Here is an 18,528-nt window from a genome sequence, read left to right on the forward strand (position 1 = left end):
CCCGAAGCGAAACTCGCCGTTTTATCTTCCACCGGATGCAATCCGGCGCTGGCTCCCGCCCACGCGCAAAACGAACGTCGGCGAGCACGTCTTACCCTCGATGCCAGAGAGTATCACCCTGGAGTGGTCGTAGGCGATGACGTTAGCGTAGCGGTTCTTTGGTTTGTTGACTTCCAAGTTGGAGTTCTCCCACGTGAACTGCTGACCGGGGTCAACCGACTGCAAGGCACAGAAAGACAAAAGTTTACCGTCAGGAGTCGGCGAGACTCGGGCTTGTTTTGGACCTCGTTCACAGGCGCGTTGGCACTTTGCGCTGTTTTGACTCAAAATGAGAGATTGTTTTTGAAATGGTTCTTCCTGCATATGGTCTGGCAGCTGGACTACACTGTCTGACAAAGCGCCGCAGCGCGGATGTTTGCGTGCCGTGATTTGAAGGAAAACGGGAGAAATCGACATCCGGAACAGCGTCGAGAGGAGCAAGGACGGCAAAACACCTTCCCGAGTCTTGACAAAATGGACTTCCTGCCCTTAGCTTCAGCTTAATCCCGCCTTCTACATTTACACCCATTGTTGGCGTCGAGGTGGGCCCTCTCCTCATTACGCTGGGTTGCAAATCTATTTCATCCATCCATCCATTTTCTGAGCTGCTTATCCTTACGAGGGTCCCGGCTGTCATCGGCCAGGAGGCGGGGTACGCCCTGAACTGGATAACTCAAAAAGGTGGCATTTTTTTTTCCATTTTAAAAAACGATTAAGGATTAAAATTGGTAGTGAAAATAAAAAAAATGAGAATGAATATAAAAGATTGATACTAAATACTGTGGCTGGTTAGCTTGAACAGTAACACAGAACTAGTTTCGGAACCAGAAATGAAGAGGAACGGTTTCTCAACTGTTGTTCATGTTTGCTAACAAAATTGCTTGCAATATCTCCGCATTATTTTTAAGACCATTTGAAATTTTGGTGGCGCCACGACGGCTCAGCTGGGGAAGCGTTGGCCTCACAGTTCTGAGGTCCCGGGATTCGATCCCAGCCTCGCCTGCGTAGCGTTTGCACATGTTCTCGCCGTGCCTGCGTGGGATTTCTCCGGGCACTCCGGTTTCCTCCCACATCCCCGCAAAAAAAAAACATGCACCATTAATTGAACACTCTAAATTGCCCCTAGGTGTGATTGTGAGTGTGACTGTTGTTTGTCTCTATGTGCCCTGTGATTGGCTGGCAACCAGTCACGTCCTGCCCGTTGAGAGCCGGGATAGGCTCCAGCACTCCTCGCGACCCTCCTGAGGATCAGCGGCAAAGAAAATGGATGGATGGATGAAATTTTGGTCCAGATTTCAACAAAACTAAAAAATTTTACACACATGATTTGCCTATTCTGGCCACATAAAATCACGTGCCGCGCCGAATCTGGCCCCTGGGCCTTGAGTTTGACACCTGCAGGGGAGCGGGTGAGCAGGAGCCTTTCCCAGCTGACCTTGAGTACATGGCGGACCGCGGAGTCCAGTTTGACTCAGCCCGACTGTAACGCACCAAGTCGCCACTCCGAATGAAGAAGAAAGCGACCGTCAACTTAAAGAAAAGGGCGGGCCAAACGGGATCCCCAACAGAAACGAAGGCTGGCGAGAACCGGCAGAGGAAGCGGTTCCAGCGTCACAAAAGATTCCTCGAGGGAGGAGAGAAACGGGATCCCCAACAGAAACGATGGCTGGCGAGAACCGGCAGAGGAAGCGGTTCCAGCGTCACAAAAGATTCCTCGAGGGAGGAGAGAAACGGGATCCCCAACAGAAACGATGGCTGGCGAGAACCGGCAGAGGAAGCGGTTCCAGCGTCACAAAAGATTCCTCGAGGGAGGAGAGAAACGGGATCCCCAACAGAAACGAAGGCTGGCGAGAACCGGCAGAGGAAGCGGTTCCAGCGTCACAAAAGATTCCTCGAGGGAGGAGAGAAACGGGATCCCCAACAGAAACGAAGGCTGGCGAGAACCGGCAGAGGAAGCGGTTCCAGCGTCACAAAAGATTCCTCGAGGAAGGAGAGAAACGGGATCCCCAACAGAAACGAAGGCTGGCGAGAACCGGCAGAGGAAGCGGTTCCAGCGTCACAAAAGATTCCTCGAGGGAGGAGAGAAACGGGATCCCCAACAGAAACGAAGGCTGGCGAGAACCGGCAGAGGAAGCGGTTCCAGCGTCACAAAAGATTCCTCGAGGGAGGAGAGAAACGGGATCCCCAACAGAAACGAAGGCTGGCGAGAACCGGCAGAGGAAGCGGTTCCAGCGTCACAAAAGATTCCTCGAGGAGGAGAGAAACGGGATCCCCAACAGAAACGAAGGCTGGCGAGAACCGGCAGAGGAAGCGGTTCCAGCGTCACAAAAGATTCCTCGAGGGAGGAGAGAAACGGGATCCCCAACAGAAACGAAGGCTGGCGAGAACCGGCAGAGGAAGCGGTTCCAGCGTCACAAAAGATTCCTCGAGGAAGGAGAGGAAAGTTCCGTTGGAGCAACACGCGGAGTTCCTGGAGGCTAATTCCAATGAAAGCGAGCAAGGGAGAGGCAGACGTTGAGGTCATTAGCGAGAGATGACGACCGGAGAGCCAGAGCAATTTTAGCCATTGGGAATATTATACGACACGTACCGCAATTATGGTTTGGTTTTGGGGGGTGGAAACGGACACGTGCGGTACTGCGGACGTGCGCGATCCCCGTCGCTCTGCCCGATATCATGTGCGCCGCAATCATTTGTGCTCCCCCGCCCCCCTTCCGCGGCTTTGCCATCCATCTCTCGGCGAACAAAGCACGCAGTCATGCGGAGACAAAGGCCAGGAGGCTTAAAACCGCACGGCCGCTTCCTGCACCGGCTCCTCCATCCTTCTGCGTGCGCTCTCCCAAAGCCTTTTTCCTCTTCTTTTCGGTCATGTGCCGCGCACGTACACACTACTTTTCCCGTGCGGCTGGCCAAGTAGCAGCCCGTGTCTCCGTCGCTCTATCCGGACCCGATCCAGAGACCCTGGTAAATATCTCTCTGCGGAGCTAATTGTGAGGCTGGCTCCATTTGCTAAGTTTCGGAGAAGAGCCTTTCTGCGACTGTAGTGCGAAAAAAAAAAAAAAAAAAAAAGTCAAATACACGCCGACCGAGCGAGCGACCGGCTTTACGCGTCTCCTGGCGAGCCCGCAGTGCCTTTCTTTATATTTCTATCTGCACCAGTGGACCGGATAACAATCTGGCTGGAAGCAAACTTTCCTTGAGCCTTGCATTTTTTCAATTTCCATCTTCAAGCCGCGTGTGGATGTGAGCACGACGGCACGATGGGAAACGTGCTCAACCTTGCGTCGTCGTGATCAACGTACAGTAGCGATGGGACAGCTGGCCGCGACTCAAACATGCGCTTGTTTTGCTCTTTACATCCCGCACTCTTCCGGGAATACTTGACACAATATTTGGGAGCGGGACCTTTCATCCTTAAAGGGGAATTCCAGTGATTTCCGACCTTCATAGGAGCCAAGGCGCATATTGAAATTGAAATTGAAAAATCCCACGGCACACCAACGAAAGTAAATGTCACCAAAAATGGATCGATTAATGACATTTTTTTTTTCCCATTCTGTCTGTCATTGCGCCTCACTGGCATACACAGCTAAATAAAGATACATTATTTCTTGGAATAAATGCTTTTTTTTTCCCCCCACAATTACATAAAATTGGATAACTTCCCAAGGCACACGTGAAGAGCGTTCACGGCACACTAACGTACCCCGGCACACTGTTTCGGAATCACTGGTTTAGATTATGTACTGGATTTTGAAAATGTGATGTTAATCCTCTCTCGCCATTTTGGCGAGTCACATGACCTCCGTGCCGCGGATGTGGCGTATTACGTGCAGCGACAAAGGCTCAATTTCGATGTGACACAATTATGGCCAGCGCTGATTTCTCGGATTGATCCTCATCTGATGAAGAAATAGAAGTATCGTTTGATCGGGAAAATGGAGGAAGTACTTCCGCACAGATTCCAACCTGTGGTTGTAAATAATGTTGAATTTTCGGATGGTTCTTCGGACGAACGAAGGCCCCCCGGGAGCTCGCTCGCGGTCCCCTACCGGAGCTCGCTCGTCAGACGCCGCGTCATATTTACAGCCACAGGTTCAAATCTGTATGGAAGTAGTCCTCCGTCTTCCCGATCAACCGATACTGCTATTTCAATCGGAAAAATCAGCGCCGGCCATAATTGTGTCACATCGTAATCGCGCCTATTACGTCACTTCCGGGCACGTACGTCATGTGACTCGCCAAAATGGCGGCGCCTGTGAAAATTGGTAATTGCCGATAATAATCTTCTCAAAACGTCATTAAATGAGAGAGGATTAACATGACATTTTCAAGATGCAGTACATATGCCATGACCTATTGGATACATGGTTAATCCAAACCACCGGGATTCCCCTTTCAGAACAGGTGAGGTCAAAGGTCGTTGATTCTTCCACAGAAAACCCATCCCAGAACTCCTCTACAGAGCTCGCTTTGTGTACATGCATTCGCCCATTTTGTTAAGGAAGCCCTTAAAAAAAAAAAACAAAACAAACCAATGACCTTCAAAAGTGACTGATTTTATTTTCTTCGGATGAAAACTAAATCGGAGCCTTTCAGTCATCAAGCGAAACTGCAAGTCAGCCAAAGACCGCAAGTGGAACACGCTGCCGGCAGCGTCACGCTGTGCGGATCTTCGGCGATATAAATCGCTGATAAAACCTCCACCAGTCGGGCAAACTGATCGGACCTGGATCACTTTGCCCCTGCGGGGTGGGCAAAAATCCCGACGGCAAAATGTGGCGAGCTTATCCGGACTTCTCGAAAACGACTCGCGGCCGCGATTCTACGAACTTCTGACTTTAAGAGATGGATCAATTTTAGGCATGTGACAATTTAAAGTTTGTATTATTTTTTTTTTTTTTCAAAATTCCATTTTATAGCTACAGTATCATTCTCAGGGCAAAGCTTAGACTGCTGTGCAGCTCTCTCAAATAAATTTCAAATAAAGAAATCGTTTTCATTAAAGGTTATGTCATAAAATGCATAAAGAGCCAAGTGGATGTATATATATATATATATATATATATATATTTTTTTTTTTCATACGTTGTTTGAAAACTACGTTGCCCGTAGGTGTGAATGCGAACGCCCGTCTGTTTCTTTGTGCCATGCGATTGGCCGGCGACCAGTTCAGGGCGTACGCCACCTCTCGGGATAGGCTCCAGCATGCCGCGGCTGAATAGACATATATATATATATATATAATATATTTGTCGATATTTTACTGATCCTACATGTCAGAGTAATGGGGTTACCCAAGATTTAATCAAGGACTTTGAGCTGTTCCTCGTTTTGAGGATTTTGGATGCTAGCTTGGCGCAAATTCCATATTTTATACTTTTTCAAAAATTGGTTGTTATTTTGACAAATTCTTGGCCAGTACAAAGTGTTGGAAGTGGCTTGCTCTTTTTGACAATGTAACGTTTACACCTCATCTTCTTGAAAAAAAATTATGCTTTTGGAGGCGTCAGTTTTTATGCCCGAGAGTAGCGCTAATTTCCCACAGTGGGTCCGGTTTGTGCATCTCACTGGGTTTTCCGTGGGTCTTCTTGTTCCTTCCGCAGAACAAAAAAATGAACGTGAGGTCATATGAAAACTGTCAACTGCCCAGAGGAGTGCCATGCGGTACATATCGTAACGCGAGTGAAATTTGACAGCGTTGTATCGCACGTGACTCAAATTGGGCGAGGAATTGATGGTCCCAATTTAAAGCAAAGATGGATGTCGAAGAAGACAAACTCCTCAAGTTGGAGATTCCCGGGATCGGCATTCCTACCTCATATTCTTGTGAGAACTTGAGGTTGTCGTTGGCCTTGAGGCGCTCGATGTTATCTGCCAGCTCCGAGATGGGGACGGGCGGGTGACTCGCCATGCCTGACGAGCACAAGCGGAGACAGAGGGAAAAAAAAAAAAAAAAAAAAACAAAAAAAAAAAACGTTAAAAAAAAAAAATGGCCAACTGCACTTGTTTTCCGAAAGCAAAAATGTTAGCAGTTTTCTTTTTCTTTTTTTAGTGTGACAACAGTCACAGCGGAGAAAAGCGAATGGAAGTGTTTCGTTGTTAAGTGACTATTCCCTCGCCAAAGCAGACAGGAAGAAGAATGTGCGTGTTTGGAAAGTTACTGAGCCACGACAGACACAATGTACTTTGAGTCGATGCATTAAAGATTAAAAAAAAAAGACTGACACAGGCGGTTAAAAATTCAGCATTGAGGGGGGAAAAAAAAAAACCCAAAAACTTAACGTAATACAATGGAACCTCGAATTCTGATTGCCTCCGAAGTTGAACATTACGCTCGTTATTTGCAGAAGAAAATAAATCTCTTAAGACTTAAAAATATCTGGCATGTGTGATTCACGTGAAGTTGGCCTTGTGTTTTGTCATCCACTTTTTTTTTTTTGTAAAAACGTCTTTATTTTTTTGGGTGCCAGTCATGACAAAAGGTCCAATGAGAAGATTGGAAACACCCGCAAAACAGAACAAAAAAAAAAAAACATATTCCATAATTCCCGGCCTACAGAGCGCACCTCGTTATATGCTTTGGTACACAGAAAGTTTAACGCTAGCGTTACCGAGGATTATAACCACTGTAGGCCGGGAATTACGATAATATCACTTTTTGCAACGTCGGAAAAGCAGCAACAAACTCATCTCCAGAACTCATCTTGCACATTCGTCAGTGCGTCTGTATTTCTTGGCCAAAGTTAACGGATCCAAACGAGATTGTTTTTGTTTTATTTTAGCATCTTAACGTCTTTTTACTCAACAGTTATGATATTTTGCTGAAACGACCTTGCAGCAAGCTTTTTTCCGACACGGAATTCGAGTTTCCAAGTATGAACAATAAAGAAGGTCGACCGGCATCGTGATGGGGGAAGAAAAAAATGCATTCAACGTTGGAGGTTCCACTGTAAAACGAAAACTTATTGACAAGATGTTGTCAATTCAAGCAGTTTCATCCAACGCGGGATGGAAGTTAGTTTGCACCAATGTCTAAAATAGATTGGAAAAAAAAATGTGAGCAAGGAGGAAAATTATGAGAGCAAATCTTTGGCGGACTGTGAGACCAACTAACTTGACAAACGCCGATAACCACGGTACACTGATACACGGTAGGCTGAAAAGGAAACAGTAGCAAAGTTAAAGAAGACCCCCCCGAAAAAAAATAAATACAAATAAAATCCAGACGGTCCACGCAGACGCGCTCACCCGGAGTCTGGAAGTTGATTCTCCGCAGCTCCACGGGATCGGTGGGATGGTGCGATGACATGGCTTTGCTGCAGGGGAAGCTGCCCTTCCTGCCCTCTGCCTCGGCCCGTTTCCTGGGAACAAAAGCAGGCGTCGCCGCATAAGCTGCGTCAAAGAAATCTGCGTGTAACGCTCGCCAATTCTCAAAGAGTTGCTGGATGTTCGTTGTGTGAATGCTGAGAGAAAAGCAGTGCGCGAGAACAAAACAAAAAAAAAAAAACAACAAAACAATTCGGCGTCGCATTGTTTCCAATCAGACTCAACCGCAGTGCCGTAGCTTCAAACTCATTCAAAGAACAAAGCAGGTGACTGATTAGTTTGGAATTATGAAAGCAGCTGGCAAAAAATAGCCAATCATGTCTGGACCACTGATTGTCAAGACCAAATAAGGCGAACGAGGGACTGCCGTGATATGCTGTGATGAATTAACCCTTAGTGCAGGGGTCGGGAACCTACGGCTCGCGAGCCATACCTGGCTCTTTTGGTGGTTGCACGTGGCCCTCACAACGACACGCTGCACGTGACATTTCTCTCGTGCAGAGAAGGTTTGTCCTAGTGGGGTTGCCGTAGTTGGCTGTGGGAGGCAACGCAAATGACGTAGGGACAGTTCGGCCTGGTGGGTCGCCGTAGTATTTGCGTGGTAGTCGATGTCCAGAGGTGCAGAAGGGTCTAACGCTGATCGTGTCGGAACAACTAATTTTGGCAAGGGTCGCTCAAAGAAAGAAATATGACGAGTACCGAAGTTTTCAACAAGATTGGACACCCTTCACCGAGAGGGACGGTTCTGCTGCGTGTCCAAAATCACAGATGGGGAGTATGCCGAAGCATTCGTACTCGATGTTGCCAATGAACATTTCGACATCTTTGCACGGAGAAAAGACACGCCTTCGTCGGCAAGAACTGTTCACCATCGTACCGGCGTGATGGAAAAATCAAATTGAATTACGTTCACGATTAACAGATGGAAATCTCAACACTTGCGCGAAGCTTCATCTGATGATGTATGAAAATCAGCAAATCCAGGAAGCACCTGAAGTCACATTAATGGTAAAAAGTACTTTTGTCATCATTGCTTATGGCCCCGTCACACCATAACGTTGTGGTCAGCGTTCTAAAGCGTTTGAGGAAACGTTGGCAGTCGCCCACGGTCGCCGAGATAGCGCCAGAAGAGCCTTGTTTGAACGCTAGCGGACGTCAATGATCGCTGGGAATCGGCGGAGAACGCCGGTCCGCAAAAAAAAAAAAAAGTTTTGAACGTGCACAAAAGTTCTCACCGAGACCAGCGCTCATCAACGTTTCATTTTAAACGTTCTTGAACTAAGGTTCGCCGAGCGTTGCACGCGTTTGGCTATCGTTAGTCAGTCGTAACTCGAGCGTTACTTGGTTGTTACTTAATCGTTTGCTTTGCAGTGAACGACTCACTGGCGACGCCCACTGAACAACCCCGTAGCGCACGCAGCGTGTAACTCAAGTCAAACGAACGTCCTTTGGCGTCCACTCAGCGACATTCGTGCGTTTCCCCAACGTCCACGCACACGAGTATACAAACCGATGCTTTGCATTCTTACTTGCAGCGCTAGTTGCTGAAGTTCTTTTCGTCTCGGGGGCATGATGCTGACCGTTCAAACTCACGAGAACAACTGAAGTGACTACGAAATTTCCAACGTTTTCGTTCCCGCTCCAATGTAAAAAATGGCACGCCAGCAAAACGCTATCCCGTCGTTATTCACCCGTTTGGTCACACGCTCAACACGCTCGTCTAGCGTTGACAAATCGCTCGTCGCGCGCTAGTGACACGTTAGCGCACGCTAATGCTTTTTAGGGGTGTCTTATTTGGTCGCTGTTACACGCTTCTCGTGCGTTAGACACACGCCAGATGTGTCATCCTCATTTGAGGACGCTGAAAAATGGAACGATTGAAATGTTCAGAGAAGGTTGACCAGAACGTCACGGTGTGAGTGACGGGGCCATTAGCAACATCATAACGACGTTATTTCAAAGAATTCAGAGACTTTGTTGTACTCTAAAAGTGTTGCTTCTACATAAATGCGCAAATACACCTGTATTTATTTTTTTAAATATTGCATGGCTCTTTTGAAATTCCATTTTAAAATATTTGGCATTTATGGCTCCCTCAGTCGAAAAGGTTCCCCACGCCTGCCTTAGTGGCTAATCCATTTTTTCCGTTTGGCATCGTGGCTTGGTCAAAACATCTGTCAGCATTCACACGCACCTGCATTTTAATTTTCACATTGAAATTGGTCCTTTGCGTGATTAGAAAATCATCACTTTATAACCCAAAAAATTAAATAATGATAAAAAAAAAAAAAAAAAAAAAAAGGATCGACCAAACCTTAGCGGTTATTTATTACCTGTCGGGTTTGCTGGATCCAGGCGGCAGAGGAAGGAGCAGAAAAAAAAAAAAAAGGATGGACAAGATTATTATCGCTTTTCGACGACGGCACTTCCTGGTCTCTTTTTACAATTATTCATTATTCAACAACAAGAGACTCCACTTGGAATCCATCAAGCTATCGTTCATCGTTTTATAAAAGCATCTCAGACTGGCGCATGCACGGATTATTTAAAACTTGGATCCGCACGAAGGCGCTCGCTCGTGTCCGACGATCATCCGGAACTGGAAATCGTCAGCGTCACGGATGTTTATTTGCCGTACTGCGTCGGCTGCAGCAATTATTTATGTGCGTTAACTGAGCTTCAGGCGGGAGCCCTGATAATTATCATAAACAATCATCATCTTTGATAAATGAATCGACCTGGCGTTCTCGTGCAAGACAGCCTCTCTCTCGCTCACTCACCGTTTGTACAGTACAGCCTCGTTCGAGAACAAATCGGTTTTCCAACGCAAATTTCCAGATTTTTTTTTGCTTCTGTTTTCAAACGAAAATGGGTACTCGAACACCCCCAACAAAACCCAGAAATAACAGAATGTGCCCGGCAAGACGAGACGCTCTGTCGCGAATTCCCACCCGCTGAAAAAAAAAAAAAAAAAAAAAACCAAAAAAAAATATAACAGAACCCGCGCGGCGGTTGATTCGGTTTTTGAACAGATCGGTTTTGGAACCGCCTTCGAGAACGGATTGTGGTCGAGAACTGAGGCTCTACTGTAAACTGAGAAGCAAATTAAAATGTTTGCCCCCCAAGAACTAAGCTTTAAAATGGAACATAAGAGCGTTTGAAAGCCGTGTACATGTCCGACACTTCCAACTTCGTCTGGATTTGGTTCCGACTTTAGCGACGGTTTGTTGAGACGACGAACGCGGCGTGCTGCTCTTACCTTTTGAAGAGAAGGATGGCAATGACGATGCACACGATGAAGATGACGGCCAACACGGGACCGACGACCCACAACAGGCCCTCTTCCTCATCCACAATCGGCTGCGGGTCCGCATCCGACGAGGTCACGGGATCGGAGTACGGGCTGGTGGAGAACATGGTCTGTGGAAGAGCGCGCGTCATCGTAAAGTGAACGTTTGACGCGTAAAACGCGTCGAGGAACTCCGGGGACGCGCTGGTGTTTTACATTCTCCGAAAGGTCGAGCAGGGCCAGGACAAAGAAGACGTATTCCTGGCCGTTCTGCAGCGGGCGGTTGCGGAAGTCGCCGTAGTTTCGTCCGTCGCCGAGCGTGAACTCCGTGGGGAGGGTTTTGAAGTGAGCGCCGACGTAGGCTCCGGGATCCGATTGGCCGGCCTGTCGGCGGACACGGAGGGAACGGCTTACGCTGGTCCTGTTGATCTCCCTCAGCAACTGGCGCGAAAGAAGAGCACAGAAGCCACGTGCAATTAGCAAGATCTGGGATAAAAATATGACATTGGCGTGCACTAAAGTGATCATTTCACAACTGGAAACGTATCCTTTATCATTTTTGGACGTTCACTGCCCTGTGACTGACTGGCGACCAGTTCAGGGTGTCGTCCGCCTTTCACTCGAAGCTAGCTGGGATAGGCTCCGTCTTTCCCGCGACCCTTGTGAGGATAAGCGGCTTGGATCATGACACAACATGAAATTATATTTACAGTTGTCTCAGTGTGTTTTCCAACACACTTTTCTTTCATTTGCACACTTTTGTTTCAATGTGTCCGATGACGAGAGGAACGTCTTGTGGTCAGCCATCTTCCCATTCACTTCCAATTGGGACTGTGGCAATAATCTTTCGTATTGTTTTGATTTTGGGTTCATTGCCATGCTGAAATGTGACACGACTCTTTGACGCCAATGCTTCAGAGGAGATATCTGAAGTTTTTTGGGTGGGAGGGGCCTAGACTGATTAGACAGATTAGAGAGGGTGGCGCTGAAGAAACAACAGGAAGCAGAACTGGAGGTGGCAGAAATGAAGATGTTGAGTTTGAGCAGGTTGGGTAGGATTAGAAATGAGCTCATGAGACGGAGGGACAGCCAAACTTGGATGTTTTGGCGACGAGGTGAGAGAGAGCAGACTTCGAGGGTTTGGACGTGTCCAGAGGCGAGAGAGTGAGGTAATTGGTAGGAGGATGGTAAGGATGGAGCTGTCAAGGAAGAGAGAGCGAGAGGAAGCCCAAAGAGAAGGTTGATGGATGTTGTGAGGGGCAAGACATGAGAACAGTCGGTGGGATTAGAGAGGAGGATGCACCAGATAGGCCTAGATGGAAAAAGATGACGCGCTCTGGCGGCCCCTAACGGGACAAGCTGAAAGGAAAAGAAGAAGATGATTCCGGATTCCGGAAATGTGATATTACTCATTGACGCCAATGCTTCCTAGGAGAATTCTGAAGTTTTATTTTTTTTTTTTTTTTGGGGTTCCTAGACTTACTGCGACTTTCCAGTTGAGAACAACCCGCAGTGTGTAAATAACCCTCAGCCAGCCCGTGACTCAAAATTCCTGGAAAGCCTGAAGCACAGTGACGATGGCTTTTGGAAGTCGTTGCACTCCGATTTGACGATCAGTGAAACACTTCAGCCGCGGTGCACTTGAGACAGACATTATTTCAAGTGGGAAGAGACCCCGAAAGTATACAGTGAACCTTTTCGGAAACCCAAAGAACTGGTCGTTTGGCACACACTTCAATGACTCTACCTCATCTAAGTTCATCTGGTCCGGGTCCTCCCACGGATTCAAGAACTTCCCTCCTCGCTGCTTCTTCAGCGGCACCACCACCACGTAATAACCCCTGCAACACAAGAAGACACGAAATCTTCACGACTAAATATCGTGAAATGAATACGTGCCTGGCGGTGTGCGTGATAATGGAGCTTTTTTTTTTGGTCTCCGGATGAAATGGCTTTTGTAATGGATTTGATGTGCAGGTGCTAATGAAGTTTTCCAATGACAGCGCCGCGTCGGAGAACAAAAGTAAAAGAGCTTTTTTTTCTTCTTCTTTTAAATGAGCCGGAGCTCCAATGGCTGCCGCCGAGCCATGAGGGCACTCGCTCTAAAATGATAAATGTGTCCCCAGCGCATGACTCACTCCACCGCTCGCCGCTCGCACTTAATAACGTACTTCAAATGCGGCGAAACGTCGAATTTGCGGCGGCACGGCGAACTGATACGCTCTCAAAGAATGCAATCGCTGATGACGTATTTGAGTCATAAAATGAAACGTGCAGCTGATTACAGTTTGTGTCTCCGTCTTTTATCGGGACGGAAGGAGAGAGGAAAAAAAAAAAAAACCGAGTACGACCGATGTGGCTGTTGCAGCGGAATGACTCATGCGGAGATTTACAGCGGAATTCGAAAGGAGTGCACGGGTTCTGTATACTTATTCTGGATTTGAAAGCGATTACGAGCTTTGTGCTTTCGGCCTTTCTGCTGTGGGAGTTTGAAGAATCGCAAGGCCGCCGACTCGGAGCCAGAAATCCCTTCTGTTTGGCTAATAAATACGAGACGGGATGCAACAGAGGATGCTGGAAAGGAGCTCAAAGGGCCACTAGAGACGTTGATTTTATTAAAACTTAATTGGAGCGTCGCTTTTGAATTGAATCTCCTTACTTGACTTTAGCCGCCGTCTGCACAGACGGAAGCTGCACAGTCACCATGCCGTCGGCGTTGGTCTTCCCCAGCACGACGGGCTTGCTTTTCAGGATGTCTGGAGCGGTGGTGGCGGTGACGCGGTGCTGCAGGCCCCCGGCGCTGTTGGCTCGGTTGGTAAGGAGGAAGGAGTACAAGGTGTCCGGCTGCAATCCGGTGATCAGCTTCTGGGTCTGCTTCCCGTCCACTTCCACAGATTGACCCTTTCCGTACAGGATCTGAATATGAAGCAGGCATTTTGTTTTGAGGAACATTCGGCCAACAAACAAAATTGCACTGCATTGTTTTTGCAAAGGAGCTTCTATTTTTTAGTCGCCTTACTCAGAGTATTCTTAAACTACCTTGAATAGCTACTGTATATTCAGCAAATGTCTTTATTTGATATTCCACCCCACATTCCTTTTCTGCGGAATGGGCAGCAAAAAAAAAAAAGTGATCTGATCCATTTATATGTGCGAGCATGGCGAGTCCCCGTGTTGTGTTGTCAGAACAACTTTCATCCAGAACGACTACTTCTTATTTTCCTTTCGGCTTGTCCCGTCAGGGGTCCCCACAGCGTGTCATCTTTTTCCATCTTAGCCTATCTCGTGCATCTGACCTCATGTCCTCCCTCACAACATCCATCAACCTTCTCTTTGGGCTTCCTCTCGCTCTCTCTTCCTTGACAGCTCCATCCTTACCATCCTCCTACCAATTTCCTCACTCTCTCGTCTCTGGACATGTCCAAACCATCGGAGTCTGCTCTCTCGAATCTTGTCTCCAAAACATCCAACTTTGGCGGTCCCTCTAATGAGCTCATTTCTAATCCTATCCAACCTGTTCACCCCGAGCGAGAACCTCAACATCTTCATTTCTGCTATCTCCAATTCTGCTTCCTGATGTTTCTTCCTGTCCACCGTCTCTAATCCGTACATCATGGCCGGCCTCACCGCTGTTTTATAGACTTCATCCTAGCGGAGACTCTTCTGTCACATAGAACACCAGACACCTTCCACCGACTCTTCTGTCACATAGAAGACCAGACACCTTCCGCCAGCTGTTCCGACCCGCTTGGACCCGTTTCTTCACTTCCTTACCACATTGTCCGTTGCTCTGTATTGTTGACCCCAAGTATATGAAGTCGTCCACCCTCGCCATCTCTTCCCCCTGGAGCTTCACTCATCAACTTTCATCCAGAACAACTGTGGCTGTGCAAATTTCCCCAAAAGAATCCCGTTCAACACATTTAGATATCTGTTTACTCGATCAGTCCACGTTTGTTTCCTCCTTTTACCCTACAAATTTTGGGTAAAAAAGCCGACCACAGATCCGATAACAGCCGTTTATTATTACATCATCCTTACAGTGAATGGCTGGGTAGGATTCTTGTCTCGGACCTCCCAGGACAAGAGAACGGAATTCTTCATGGCGGCTTTCACTCGGAAGTTGGTGGCAAAAACTGAGGTGAAAACAGAGACAAAAAGCAAACAAAATGAGATCATCTCGAGATCAACTTTTTTGTTTACGTTGTTTGTTTTGTCGAACCCCAGTTAAAGGGCGTGCCTCTGTATTTGTCTCCAGTACAAGCCATGGATTTGCTTGGGTCAGCATTCAGTCTGTGACTGGACGGACCCAAAAATCTTACCTTGCTTTGGGAAAAGGATGTTTGGTCTAAGAGTACAGCGACAACACAATGAAAAAGGACACTTAGGATGCGTGTGGGATCGTTTGCAGGTCGGAACTAAGTTAGGACGGGTGTCTGGTGTCCTGCACGATGGAGATGGGTTGTCAGGGAGCGAGCGGGAGTCCTACCTTGGTCTAGCCGCTGCGTCCTAAAGTGGACCCCGGGGCTGTACGGACCGCGCCCGACGGCCGTGAACGCGCACACCCTGACATCGTACACAGTATCGGCACTCAGACCCTCCAACAAAACGCTCGACCCAGGAGTGGCCACCTCAACTTCGGAGGAATTGCCCCGACTGTTTATATCCTTGTACAGGACTGAGTACTTGAGGATTTTTCCGTTTTGCTCAATGAGTGGCACTGATTTCCAGGTCAAGCGTAGGGAGTTGGCAGACGTCTCCTCTGAGATCATATTTTCCGGGTACCCGGTGGGGGCGCCTTCAGGGGTGGTGACTTCTTTAAGCGCCTCCTCTCCGTAGCCCATTTTGTTCCGGGCGGACAGTCTGAACACATAGTTGGCTCCCTTGTGGATGTCCAGAGCCGTGTAGCGATTGTCTTTGGCGGGGAACTCCACCACCGTGAAGGGGAGGACGTCGACGCGGCCGAAGGTCAGGCGGTAACCCAGGAGCGGTGTGGCGGGGTTCGGCGGCGGGTACCACTGAAGCAGAGCGGTGCCCGTGTCAGTTGCGCTCACCATGAGTTTGGGCTTTTCCGGCACTACAAAAACAATCGGGAGAGAAGACCGTGAGCGACAATGAAACAATGACTAACTGCAAAACCGTGTTACATAAACCCGATTTGAATAGAAATAAATAAAAAACAAAACAAAACATGCAGTGGTTAACTGGTAAGTGCGTTGAAAAGCAAGCTGTTAACATCTTTTTCAACAGATTTTGGAATTGTGGCTGAAATTTGGCTTCGCTGGATTTGATTTATGACACAAACCCCTTTGCTGTTTGCTCAAGGGTGGAGCGCGACACGCTGATGACCGTTCATTGGTGGACAGATAATTTTGCTACTTGGAGACGAATGGGAGGAGGTCATGGCATATTTGTTTACTTGTACGAGACACCCGACACCGCTAATTATTCATTCTTCTTCTTTTCCTTTCGGCTTGCCCCGTGAGGGGTCGCCACGGCGTGTCATCTTGGATGAACGCATATTTTTTTTGACGCAAGCCCTCTGCATTTAGCCGGGGAGACAAGTTTACAGCACCTGGTATTCCCAGGCGGTCTCCCATCCAAGTACTAACCAGGGCCAAACCCGCTTAGCTTCCGAGAACTGACGAGATCGGGCGTTCTCAGGGTAGCATGGCCATGAGCTAATGGTGCTAATTCTGAAGTCTTTAAAAAAACAACCAAAAAAAAAAAAAAATAGTCACCGAGTATGTTTGTGTAACTTACACGGCAGAGCGGTGCAGACGCTAACAGGTTTGCTGCGAGCGCCATCTCCCTTGGCGGTGTAAGCGCCGACTGAGATGGAGTAGGAGGTGTCTGCCTTCAAGTCTCCGAGAAGCACCTCCTGCAAAGACCCCCCCAAAAAAGTAGTCATCGGTTAGCTGCAAGGTTTCGCCAAATTGGCCACTTGCAATTGAAATGCCCAAATGTGTCGCAGGGAAAAAAACCACCGTGAGAAATTCCATTTCGGTATTTTTTTCTACTTTGATTGCTCCGCTAGCGAGTACTCTTGGGGAAAACAAAATACCCCAAATAATCAGAACAACGAGGCAATTTCAGTCTTTGAAAGAAGTTGGCTTTGACATTAAAAGACAAATCTACGACTAATCGTCCATCTTGTGTTTCCAGGTGTTTAGGGTACATCTGGATGTGATACACATCTAGATGACAGCAACATTTTTTATTAAAAAAAAATAATAAAAATGTTCCGCTGAGCAAAAGTACTGGAATGGATAGATTTGAAAGTCCCACCCGCCCAGAAACAGCTCTTTGCTCCACCTGTTGGGGGCACCTATGACAAGTATTCAGTATGTCTCATTTTCGCGGGTAATACCCAAATCCGAAAACTGCAATTTCTCTCATTTCCTCAGTTTCGTGTTTTCAGTTCATTTTTGGAAATAACTCAGACCTCCAGGTAAGTCTTTTGGCGCTGCCATAAATTCAACACATTTTTAAGGCTGGAAAGCTGAGAATAGGACTTATTTACATCCATCCATTTTCTGAGCCGCTTATCCTCACGAGGGTCGCGGGAGTGCCGGAGCCTATCCCGGCTGTCACTGGGCAGGAGGCGGAGTTCACCCTGAACTGGTTGCCCTTCAATCGCAGGCCACACGGAGACGGACGACAGTCACAATCACACCGACGGGCAATTTAGGATCTCCAATTTACGATCCGATTTACATCTCACACTTAACTATTCTCACGATATAACAATCTTGAAGAAATTATTACTCACATATTGAGCGGACTGGTCATAATCCCACTGAATAGAAGAAGCACAGAAGAGGCGCAATTATTAACCCGAGCCGATATTCAGTGCAATTCAGTCAATGAAATTCCATCCGGGAGGGTCACCTGTGAGTCCTCCATGAGGATGTCCTTGATGAAGGGCTGACCTTGCGGCTCGCCGTAGTTCGTCCTCACGTAGTGGACTTGGTAGCCTCGGATCTGACCGTGCTGCAGCTCGGGGGCTGGCGCTCGCCATTTCACCCTAATGGCTGAGGCGTTCACTGTCTCTGCGTCCACCCCTCGAGGAGGACCGCTTGGAACTATAAATGCATGTTGGGATAGAGGTCAAGGGTCGGCGACGAGGGCCACTTAAACACCAGCGCGGAAGTAATCTCTTTCATTAAAAATAGACGGGGGCCGGAAAAACACACTGAAAAACTGATGCAAAAAAAAAATGCTGCCGCCCAAAAAGTCTACATTTTTCGTGATGTCTGGGGAAAAAGGCTCAAAATAGTCAAAAAATTAAAAAAATAAAAAAAGCATGTGGGTGCTTGAGGAAAAACATGGAGGAAAAAGCAGTGACGGGGAAGAAGCAAATGTAGAGAAAGATAAGAATGGCAGATAGAAAAGGATTTGTCGCCACGGGCAGATAAACAGTGGCAGACAGTCAAAGAGAAAATACTGTTATCAAGAAAAAAAATACATAAAAAAGGAAAAAATGGAAAAAAAAAAAAAAAACCTCTCTTACGCTGCCAAGAACTACAACCCCCCCCCCCCAGAAGGCTGGAGTCAGTGTTATTGGTGGAAGGCCGGCAGTATCAGCCATTCAGTAGGAAATAGGCAACATATCGCCGCCAATATGACAAAATTACGCAAACACATTGATAAAACATCCAAAACCGTTGTAGGGGTCTGGGGGGATTCGGGAGGGCAGTCAGAAAAGAGGAAAGGCCAAGGTTCAGCCAAAGTTAGCGAGAGGTATTTGTTATTCCGAGAAAGGGAAATCCCAACGTGGAGAGGAAAAGGGCAAAAAGCGGACAAAAACAGCAGCGTGGGGGGGGGGGGGAGGTTTGCCGCGGGTGGAGAGACAAAAGGGACTTTTCCAC

The 18,528-nt window shown here is 47.6% G+C and overlaps 1 protein-coding gene and 1 pseudogene across 5 annotated transcripts in view; both read right to left on the reverse strand.

Annotated features, from left to right (window-relative positions):
* Window positions 1-18,528, reverse strand: part of LOC133505567 (receptor-type tyrosine-protein phosphatase delta-like) — a 219,288-nt gene that overhangs the window by 23,277 nt on the left and 177,483 nt on the right. For 2 of the 5 annotated variants that reach the window (XM_061828701.1, XM_061828702.1), the window contains 14 exons: window positions 17,549-17,742; window positions 17,430-17,456; window positions 16,421-16,538; window positions 15,147-15,734; window positions 14,699-14,793; window positions 13,317-13,573; window positions 12,405-12,498; window positions 10,874-11,098; window positions 10,628-10,788; window positions 9,702-9,713; window positions 7,291-7,403; window positions 7,157-7,198; window positions 5,858-5,955; window positions 96-219 (listed from right to left, as the gene is read on the reverse strand). In XM_061828701.1, coding sequence (XP_061684685.1) covers window positions 96-219; window positions 5,858-5,955; window positions 7,157-7,198; window positions 7,291-7,403; window positions 9,702-9,713; window positions 10,628-10,788; window positions 10,874-11,098; window positions 12,405-12,498; window positions 13,317-13,573; window positions 14,699-14,793; window positions 15,147-15,734; window positions 16,421-16,538; window positions 17,430-17,456; window positions 17,549-17,742 — 2,148 coding nt within the window. The remainder of the gene's footprint in view (window positions 1-95; window positions 220-5,857; window positions 5,956-7,156; window positions 7,199-7,290; window positions 7,404-9,701; window positions 9,714-10,627; window positions 10,789-10,873; window positions 11,099-12,404; window positions 12,499-13,316; window positions 13,574-14,698; window positions 14,794-15,146; window positions 15,735-16,420; window positions 16,539-17,429; window positions 17,457-17,548; window positions 17,743-18,528) is intronic. The other 3 variants (XM_061828705.1, XM_061828704.1, XM_061828703.1) reach the window with 2 other exon arrangements.
* LOC133506783 (5S ribosomal RNA) lies at window positions 16,221-16,339 on the reverse strand (annotated as a pseudogene).

This window comes from Syngnathoides biaculeatus, chromosome 9 (genome assembly GCF_019802595.1).
Source record: "Syngnathoides biaculeatus isolate LvHL_M chromosome 9, ASM1980259v1, whole genome shotgun sequence".
Classification (NCBI taxonomy): Eukaryota; Metazoa; Chordata; class Actinopteri; order Syngnathiformes; family Syngnathidae; genus Syngnathoides; species Syngnathoides biaculeatus.